At 39.1% G+C, this 10,711-nt stretch overlaps 1 protein-coding gene across 6 annotated transcripts in view; it reads left to right on the forward strand.

Annotated features, from left to right (window-relative positions):
- The window catches only part of st18 (ST18 C2H2C-type zinc finger transcription factor), a 32,458-nt gene that overhangs the window by 13,335 nt on the left and 8,412 nt on the right, over nt 1–10,711 (forward strand). For all 6 annotated transcript variants that reach the window (XM_014030026.1, XM_014030016.1, XM_014030006.1 and 3 more), the window contains 8 exons: nt 626–650; nt 839–1,026; nt 4,575–5,279; nt 6,799–6,933; nt 7,799–7,889; nt 7,985–8,077; nt 8,540–8,748; nt 8,905–9,104. In XM_014030026.1, coding sequence (XP_013885480.1) covers nt 626–650; nt 839–1,026; nt 4,575–5,279; nt 6,799–6,933; nt 7,799–7,889; nt 7,985–8,077; nt 8,540–8,748; nt 8,905–9,104 — 1,646 coding nt within the window. The remainder of the gene's footprint in view (nt 1–625; nt 651–838; nt 1,027–4,574; nt 5,280–6,798; nt 6,934–7,798; nt 7,890–7,984; nt 8,078–8,539; nt 8,749–8,904; nt 9,105–10,711) is intronic.

The raw sequence follows: 10,711 nt of genomic DNA on the forward strand, positions 1-10,711 counted from the left end.
TGTGTGTGTGTGTGTGTGTGTGTGTGTGTGTGTGTGTGTGTGATTGAAAACCTCTAAACTGAATATGTGTCATTATGCAAGCGTTCAGGGGCCTCTGAGGCCTTCCTGCTCGCGACGGAGCTATTACCACATCTGGGTGAATTCATAAAAAGTGTTATTATTGGTCGTGCTTCACGGGAGTCGTGGTGGAACTTGTGAATGAGATTTACGCGGGAGGGCACCCCTCTGGGGAAATTGATTTACCCTTTCAGATCATGTTGTCAGTGCTGTCCAAAGGATGAGCCACTTTGGCTTTTCCAGGAGAACGAGCAGCCTGAATGAGAAGCTTTTTTAGATCAATAAAGAGTCCACTCCTACACCCGTCTGCCGATTGTACTGATAAGGTGGTATTGTAAAAAAAAGTCAGCGGTAAAAGGCTAGTATTGGCCCAGGTCATATCATTCAAAACAAATATTTACATGACATTGTAAAAATTTTCATTAGCAATAGTCCAAAAGTAGTGAGTTAAGCGTTGATGAAGAATACGCTGACAGATGCTGTGCCACTGTGGTGGAAATGTAAACAGGACTTTTGATCTTTTATTTCTTGGTCTTTGTTTGTTTTGTTTTTTTTTTCTTTTATTCAGGGGTGATCGACACTGACACTCAGAGGTAAGATTTTTATTTATTTATTTATTTTTATTCTTATGCTTTGACAGGATGTAAATTTCTTTCCAGATCTCAGACGAGACATTTAACATGCAATAAATAAGTTTCAAATTTAGTTTCTTTAATTGAAAAGAGCATCCCAAGGCCCCTTGTTGACCCTGACTTTTTTTTTCCTTCTTCTTTTCAACCAGCCCATATGGGACTGCGGCAAGGAAGAGGAGCGCTCAGGATGGGGTGCAGGGTGCCCCAGTCAATAAGAGAAAGTCCCTGCTGATGAAGCCCCGCCACTACAGCCCCAGCGAGGCATGTGAAGAGGAGAGCGAGGACCTGGCACCGCCACAGGACAAAGAAGAGCTGAGGAACATTGACACTCCAGCAGGTAAACAGATGTCCTGTTGTTTTGTCTGTTTTGATGAACAATTGACGCTGAATTTTAAAATCCCATCTGTTGCATTCATATTTCCCTCCCTCTGCCGTCAGCCAGCAGCCGCAGTCATTGTGCAGTGGAAGTGAAAGACTACACTGCTGGGCCCGTATTAGTTGTGTCTCACGTCCACAAATTGAAGTTTTGACAGCTGATCTGCCATGATATTTTTGGCGTGGCTTTACCCTCTTTTGATGAGGCCAGATTTCAGACACCCTCATCTGTCCTTTTTTTTTTTTTTTTTKCTTTTTTTTTGAAACGCCTGAAGAAGCCCATTGAATCCATACAATGAAAAACTGAATGGAGGCGTGCACCAGCTCACTTTGATTTAAATTAAACTTTCTTTTGACATTTATTTATGGGAGTTCCCAAATGGGAAACCCCAATGCTGTCTAGTTTTTTTTTAGATTTATTTATTTTACTCACAGAGACAGTTCATCTACATCAGTTTTAAATTGTTTATTTACAAACACAAACATTTTTTTTCCCTTTTTTTTTCTAGATTAGCCGAATTTTGTGCATTTTGGCAACAACCCTCGTGGTGTACATGTGCATTCTCGCCCACTATAATCTGCCCTGATTTGGTATATTTTTAACGATGTAACTAAGCAACAAACGTAATTGTCCCTTTCAAAAGCTTTTGTTAGGCCCTCTAACACAGTCTAATACATAATTAGGCATAATGTCTTCAGCTCATTATAGTACACATGTGTGTAGTTAAATGGACCCGGAGAGTCGCTCACCAAATTGTGTGGATTTATTAGTAAAAAGAATTTATTTGTTTGTCAGGTTCATGTTACGTTACAATCATTTTGGTATTTCACAGTGCATCGTCAGGTTTTCCTTTTTTGTTCTAATGTATTCCTGATTCTTTTTATCATTTACTGACTCTTATGTGAAATTGTAATTAAGAGGAGTTGTTCTCAAAAAAAAAAATCAGCTAGCACAAAAAAAAAAAGAAATCTGTCACAAAAAGGACGAGAATATTGATAAACATATTTGCAGCATATTTTGCTGTTATTGTCAGATTTGCGGGACTATTTTCTGTGGAAAAACAAAAAATTGGAAAAGCGGACTGGAAGCAGCAAGAATTTTTGCAGCGAGAAGCTGGTCATATCCGCATTTTAACAAAAAAGGGAGAAAAATAAGCCTCTTGTTTTGTTGAGCCACGCTGCGTTCAGCTCCAGCCAACTGCAGCCCTGCTGCAGAGTGCTGGTAATGGCTATTCTGGAGTACAAACTGTTCACCTGTTCCAACACACAAACCACCGGAGGGATCCAAGTTTTTTTCCTCCGTTGCTTTCCATTTTTTCTCCCTGCACTTCTGTGTGTGTGTGTGTGTGTGTATGTGTGTGTGATTGTCTGACTGTATGCGGCTGTGTTAGGCCTGAAAGTCCATCTGGATGAAAAACAAAAAGCCTTGCTACTTGCCTGATAAATGTAAATATGTGTAACTGACTTTAATTTATCTTTCAACAAGGTTTGCTTTTAGACACTTTTTCCCTTTTCTCTATGGGGATTATGGATGCTGTTTAAAGCTGCTGGAGAGAGAGAGAGAGAGAGAAAATAAGTAAACCTATGTTATACTTAATGCACAAAATCCAGTATTTTCCTAAATAGTTAGTTTTGTTTTATGAGCACCATATAATTCCTGCTTTTTTAAAGCTCTTTTGGTCAGGATTAAGTTTTTTTCGTTATTAAGTTGCAGCTTTCTGCCAATGCCGTATCTATATCGTCAGCTGCCTCGTGTGAGCTGATTCTCACAATCCATCTCTATAAATCTTCTCAATCTACTGAATCCTACTTTTGCTTTGGACTCTAATGTTGGGCTACTTAAGTGGATATAAAGACCTCCAGTTCAGTGAACCCAAAGTAACACCCCCCACTGTCCAAAGAGCTTTAATGCAGCATAAGTTTAAACGGTTTGAGGATCAAGAGAGATTTGGTTGAATCAATTCAGATGATAGCTTTCCATTATTAATCACTGACCATGACTTASCGTGATCAGCCGTGTTAATAAAGTGTTGTTTCAGATGCACTTTGAGAGATAACCCTCTTTGTCACTTTTCAACAGCTCAACATTAAGGCTTCCCAAAATCTTTCTGAATATATCTCTGGGATTTATTTTTTACAGAAAAAGAGCTTGAGGTCAATGCAAATTAAATTACTGAGACCACTTAGCAATATAAGCTCAAGATAAAAAAGAAACTAAAAGTGGATGTAAAATGTAAGGGTGATAGGACCAAATGGATACCAATTTATATTAATCTGTAAGTATTAGAATTAAATATGTCACTTAGATTAAAACAAAATAAAACTAAGAGCTGAACAAGTCATATTAAAGAACAGAAATGGGACTTTCGAGTTAAAGCTATTGTCTAATCAGCTAAAACTTTTATAACTAATTAACATTCTTAATTTGCCTGGCAGGTGTGTTTAATAATTTTACACCAATGAGATCAACCACTTTTAATATTGTTCAGTCCAACCAAAACTTGTGACAATAGGAGATAAATATTTTTTATTATTTAGTACATTAATGAACATAAACTAAATATAACAATAAAACAGATGATTCGAACAAAAACTTTTCTAATACAGAAAGTAAATCCTGCATATTTGACTATAAAATAATTGGAACATTTCAACATAAAAACAAATGTTTTAATTTAAGTTTCTGTCTGCTAATAAGTAATCATTTTAATTTCTTTACCAGGTTTCTGTGATTATTTAAAGTTTTAAAAGCTAGCAGTTTAATCTAAAATGTACAGTAGAATGTGTTTTATTATTATTAAAAAACAAAAAATATTCAAAATAAATAAAATAAYAGCATTTTTGTCATACTTACTAAATATACAAATGGTTAAGCTGTTGTCTGCTGTGATTTTAACACTTTAAAATATCCCCCAAAATATGTTTTACTAAATTCATGACTTCTCCTAAATCAGTTTTCTCCGTTCATTTCTATGTGTTATTGAATCGTTTTTTACTTTTCTTAATCTTATCCTCGCAATCATTTTTAGGTTTGTGAAAGGACATGCCGCTGCACTTAAAAACACGTGTAACTAATAAAAAATATTGTTTTCTTTCCATGCGCTGTAAATCCTCTCATAATCTTGCACTAAATCTATATCAAGTTGTTGCTCCAAATGGAGACAACAACAACGAAGTGGAAAAACGTTTGTGCTCCGTATGTTTAGGTTTCATGTCGAACAAATAGGAATGTTGTTTAAAATATGTCTGAATGGCCTGAAAATCTCGCAACCTTATGACTGTGGGATGTCATCTTGTTGCTGAGTGTTTTCTTACAAATCCTCATGGTTTTAAAAACATGTTTTTCTCAAGATAATATTCATAAAGAAGTAAGACAAAATCTAAAACCTTAAAAAGATTAGCAGAAGATTACCAGTACTTAACATGTATGTGACTGAAGGGTCAAAACACTTCATTCTATAGGGCTGCAGCACATAAAATAATAGGTATTGTTTTTTTCTGTTTTTTTAGATGGAAACTTTAAGACAGTCAATGGAGTGGGCAACAAAAACAGCTGCTCTGATGCAGTGTTAACATCCAGCAGTTTGCTCAGTTGGCCCGAAGTCACGTCCAATGGATCTCCGCAGTGCGAGCCAGACACGTCTGAATCTTTGATGGTGGAAGATGAAGAAGAGATTCTCAAAAATCAAGAAGAGGACCAAAGTCACGACAGGATGAGCGATGCATCAACACCACAGAGCCCGTACAGAGACATGAGGGAACCTGAGTGGGAGCCACTGTCCCTGTCTGCTAAGGACAGTAGCTCAAACTGCAGCCCGTCCAGAGCTCAGGAGGACCTTTTAGGCAGGAACAGCCATGGGAAGGAGCTTGTTCCAGAATTAGGTGGTCCGATAGGTCGAGGAAGTATTTTTCAAGGTGAAGCTTTAAGGTACAGGCTGCTCCCCAACAAGGAGGACAGCGAGGGGGAGGCGGAGCGGCTGCCTCGGCTGGATAGCTGGGCGATGGGCCTCCACGAGAGAGGCCTCGATATGAGCCGAGGGAGAGTGAACCTGAGCCTGCTGGAACAGGCCATCGCTCTGCAGACGGAGCAGAGGCAGGTTCTGCACCACGCCTACAGAGAAATGGACCAGTTCCTCCTGGAGCAGATGACCAATGAGAGAAGGCACCAAAGGATGATGGACATGGACAACAGACTCAGCTACAGCGGAGGGAAAGGTATCAAAATGAAGGGAATATCTTGAGATATGCTGATCTAAAAAACACAATGTTGAAAGCACTTTGCAAAAACTCCATTTGGAGAAACAGAGTTTGATTCTGAATAGTTTGATGATGCGACTGCTAGACCAGTGGTTCCCAACCTATTTTTGTCAAAACCATCCTTTCTTACTTTTAAGCCAAGCTAAGACCAACATCCTTCACTACTCTCCCAAAGATGCCAACTATCTCTTTATCAAAATAATAAAGTCAATAGTTCCAAACTTTTATTTGGAAAAAATAAATAAATAAAAGAACTGAGCTGTACAGAGTGTAGCTTACAGTATTTAAATGGACTTGTTTTGGTAGTTTTATAAAGCACATCATGAACATAACCTGTGCTCTCTAGCGTCCCCCCCCCCCCCCCCCCCCCCCCGCCCCAGGTTGGGAAGCTAAGCGGGGTCACGACCCGAGCGGATCACCTTAAAACAACTCTAATCTCAAAAATTTCATAGCAATTCTCTCAAGTGCCATTTTATAAATCTTCAAATAAATCTAACAATGATTTTGCATTACACTGTTATTCTGGCAGAAATAATATGTTCCTGTAGGCAGTGCTTAAAGCGGGAGTTTTTAAAGCTGCCGCCGCAGGTGGTATTTGTGCATCAACCATAAACTTCTATATAAATAATGCAAAACTGACAAAAAAATTTTTTAGAAAATCGTGTTTTTTTTCTGACCGCAACAAAACCTTTGAAACTGACATTGTTTTAAAATGACAATCCAGTCAGAATTAAACGGTTTCTTAAAAACTGAGGTCATTCAAACAACCATCTACAACAAGTACGATAACAATTGATCACAACATTTTTGCAGAATCCCTGAACCCTGTTTGAGAATGGAAAAGCCGAAGCTTCACACATGTGCTACATCTAAGTCAAACAAACCCCTTGCGATTTAGAAGATTGGGTGCTCAAAAAAACATTGAAAGAAAAAGGAGCATATGCAGGGGGTTGGGGGAATCAGAGGGTGGAAATCCTCTTAAGGACTGAAAAAAAAACATTTTGGCGACATGGTAAGTAATAAATAAACAGACTAAAATAAAGAAGAACAATTTTTGTTATGGAATTGGTGCTACTCAGAATATTGGATTTTGATAGGAATCAACTGGATATTTAACCATGACCATAAGTCTTAAATCCTCCTAAAGTACCTCTCATGTTTCCCTCTGATTCTTCAAATGACTGCAGATAAATGTATAATCCCAGATGTAATCTTTCGATGGATGGGCATTAAGAAGTGAATTCTCTGTGTTAAACTGCCTTAACTAAAACGCCAGCTTAATAAATGCATGTGAGAGAAAGTGTCTGTCTTTGCAAAACATTTCAATCTTTTGACCATGAATGTTACTGTATTTATTTAGGAGAACGTTCAAAAGCTCTAGTTGTTCATTTCTTTTAAATATTTAAATTCATATTTGAGACAGGAAAATAACAATCTGTAGTTTTGCTCAATGTGAAGTCTGTTACTGTGTCTGCAGATTCTCCACGGATGGATAAAAAGGATATAAAGTGTCCAACTCCCGGCTGTGATGGGACTGGTCACGTGACAGGCCTGTACCCACATCACAGGAGTTTGTCTGGGTGTCCTCACAAAGTCCGAGTTCCCCCAGAGAGTAAGTCTCTAAAACAGCTCTGTGTGCAGCAAAGTGGGTGGTTTCTACTCCCCAAAACTGCTTCTTTTACCATTTTACAATCAGCCGCAATAACTGAAATCCTCTTAGTGGAAAAGCAAAGACAAAAAAAAAAAAAGAAAAAAAGAAAAAAAGCCTGCTTATATGTCTTCAGCTCTGAATACAAAGATTTACAAAAACTTTACACATATACACATAAACCTAAAAGATTTTCCTCCCCCCTCCCCTTCGTAATGTGTAGAAATGTTTGAATGTTGAATTCTTTTTTTCATTTTTTCCCAAACTGGCGATTGTTTAGTCATTTYGGTAAACTCAAACATCCGACATTAAACAGTAATGTTACAAAAGGAACAGAAAAAGTAATTAACTTTTTCAAAAAYGCACATGCTCTTAGACTGGAGGCAGTATTTGCAAATCAAAGGGCTCGCAAGCGCAGAATTCAAAAAAATAAATAGACAACTCCAGCAAACTAATTGGAGGATATGTACAGAAGGGAAGTTTCTAAGGATACAGAGCGGACCTTTAACAACGCATTTGGTTTGAAGAATATAATCAGCTGTCTTGCTTTGCTCCTTTTTTTTTTTGCGCTAAGCTATTTACATTACAGTTTTCAACACAGTAAGCAAGCTGTTTTCTTATTCCTCTCCTCTCTGTCTGTAGGATCTTTTCTCTATAGGCTCTAATGTACCAGCTATGTAACTTATCATTTAAAGCATTGAATTATGTGCTCTTTTTTTCAGTTCTTCTTATACAACAGTTCAAATCTTTAAACTTAATTGTTTTTTTCAAATATCAAATAGTTTCTTAAATGTTTTTTCAAGCACGGGCAATCTGTTTGTTCCCTTAGTTCTGGCCATGCATGAAAACGTCCTCAAGTGTCCTACACCTGGGTGCACAGGACGAGGCCATGTCAACAGCAACCGTAGCACCCACCGGAGGTACAGCCGCACGAATGAGCCATTAGAAAAGCTGCACCCTGTTTGCAGATGGGATACTGTATTAGGTTAATGTGTTTAATTTCCTTCCCAACCAGTCTCTCTGGCTGCCCCATCGCCGCCGCCGTGAAGGTCTCCAAACCTCAAGATGACAGCCTGAAATGCAGACAAACACCGGAGCGCTCGCCAAGGTAGGATGCTCGAGATGTTCGCTGCTCTCAGGACGGTCAAACAAATATTTAAAGTTTAGCTCCGTTAAAAGGCAATTTGAGGACCGAGTGAAGTATTTTTTTTTAAATTCATGAATCCAAGCTGAACACACGATCTAATTTGAGCCTTCCAAGCAGACATAAGCGATGGTAGCTGGTCCTGTGAGTTCCTCTCTATTAGAGATGATAAAAGAGCAGAACTCTTTGTTCCCTGTGGATATATCATGGGCAGGGTGCCCACTCCTTCTATATTAATTAGTCTGGCAACCTGACTGTGGATCCACAACACACATCAGATTCCAGACTGCATGTGTACAAAAGCACTGGCATCCCTCAACGGTCAAACACAATGTCTACATTTTATGTGAACTCATTTGTTTTCCACAGTTATTCCTGCACAGTTCGTTTGTGCATTGAAATATGTCTCTGTTTGCTTACTTGCAGGACCATTAGCCTGATAAAGAAATTTGAAATGAACCAGCTGAACTACAGGTTCTCGCATCCAGTAGCAGCCTTGCAAAATAGCCTTGTGAAAGATGTGGACAAGTACAGCAGAATTCGATTCGATTACGCCAGCTTTGATGCACAGGTCTTTGGTAAGCAGCCACTGCTTGGGACCAGCCAGGACCAGGATATGTCGCAGTACCCTGACTGTAAGTAACCCTTCCATCTCTCATCTTTTGAAATTCATGTTTGTTTCTGAAGTTGCAAAGAAACCCATAAAACTTGGTTTTCTCACCACTTTGCTGTTTGGGTTTAACACCTGGTGTCCCACTAACTAAATGCTCTGCTAATTGTTTGTCTTTTAGCACCTCAGCAGTATCCCGGCGTTCTTGGAGCTCCAGGTGGCCGCCTGCCCATCTCCGGTCAGCACAGCCCGTCGAGTCAATTCAAGAAAGAAGACGGTCTGCAGGCCGCAGCGGCGACAGCCGCCATCCTTAACCTTTCCACCCGCTACCGGAAGAACATGGAGACTATTAGCAGCCAGCCCTTGGCATCTTCAACAAAGGTAATCAAATTAGACCACTTGGAAAGTTTTTTAATGTGATCACTTTTAAAGGAACTCTGATTTGTGTATAAAAAGAGACGACAACAAAAGACGGGATTTGGCAACTCGAGCTCTGCACTTCTTTGGAGGCAGGAAAAACAAGGAAAGTCTCCACGCAATACAGCTTTAATGTACACAAATGAAAATGTGTCTGATCACATCAAAAGAAGAAATAAACTCAGCCTGCTTTTCAAATTAAAACTGCTGTTTCTCTCTCTCTCTCTCTCTCTCTCTCTCTCTCTCTCTCTCTCTCTCTCNCTCTCTCTCTCTCTCTCTCTCTCTCTCTCTCTCTCTCTCTCTCTCTCTCTCTCTCACCCTTTTTTTTCCTCTGGTAAAACATGTGGCACTGTAATTTGTTTCGACATCAGCTGGCATGTAAAAACCTTGAACTGTTGTCTGAAAATGCATCTTGCCCACTGCAGATGGCAGAGGATATTTTGCTTAGTTGTCTGATCCAGCATAGGCTGTGTGTCTACAGCAGCTCGTCTTTAAAGAGCATCCTCGCGGATTAAGCCAATTAGCTGAAGGAGTTAACATATCAGAAGTTTAATTCGCACGAAATCCAAAACTCTTTACGGAAACGTGCGCAGATCAGGCACGTCTTCTGCTGCCGCTACAGCTCTGACGCGGCATTGTGTTCAACTTTTCTCCCAGCTCGCCTCATGATTAATATTGATCACATTCTGTGGGTTACATACACTGTACTGTAGATGATTCAAGGTTTCCACACCTACACAGCACAGATCCTTGTCTCCCAGCTTGTTGAGCTGAGAACGTGGCCCTGTACCAGGTACCAGCCCACTGAATGAATAAAACAGTGTTAGCAAGTTAATCATCTGTTCTCGTTTACAGCTTAGTTGTCTTGGATAGACACGCAAAATGAAGAACAGCTTTGGTGTCTGAAAAAGAGGGGCCATATTTAGAGTGTTATGTTGCATTTGGATGCTTTACCTTACATGCATATTCAAGTATTTTACACTTTGTCATCTTACATTGAAAATGGAACAAAAAAAGTTGGACTCTAGTGCTTGAAAGTAAACCACTTTTCTAATGAATCGAAGAACTTCTTTCAGAGTTTGCATTCTTGGTTCAGGCTCATCCCAGTAAATAATAATAATAAAAACTTCAGTTTTAACCTGATCCTATTTTCATTAGTTACACACCATCAACAAATCACTGAATAATTAAACTGGACAGTCATATTCAATGTTTATAAGAATTATCTCTTTAATTAACTGAAAGACCGTCATTTGTTAGGAAAATAATAATAGAAATAATATGAAACGTGCAACGATTGATAGGGTTTAATGGAACATATGCATCGAGTAATTGGTTTGATTTATGAGGAAAGGATTTCAGCATTTAATGAGGTACAACTTTTAATACCCTAAAACAGCCATAAGTCATCGTGCTACACTGTTTCAGCACAAAAACGACAAACACATCTGTCAGCAGGGGAACTTATGCCACTTTCGGCTTTTAATTTTTGCTAAAATAATAATGATGACCTAAAACCTAGCAACCCCCCCACTGCACACACACACACACACACACACACACACACACAC

Source organism: Austrofundulus limnaeus, unplaced genomic scaffold (assembly GCF_001266775.1).
Source record: "Austrofundulus limnaeus strain Quisiro unplaced genomic scaffold, Austrofundulus_limnaeus-1.0 Scaffold6, whole genome shotgun sequence".
NCBI classification, from domain to species: Eukaryota; Metazoa; Chordata; class Actinopteri; order Cyprinodontiformes; family Rivulidae; genus Austrofundulus; species Austrofundulus limnaeus.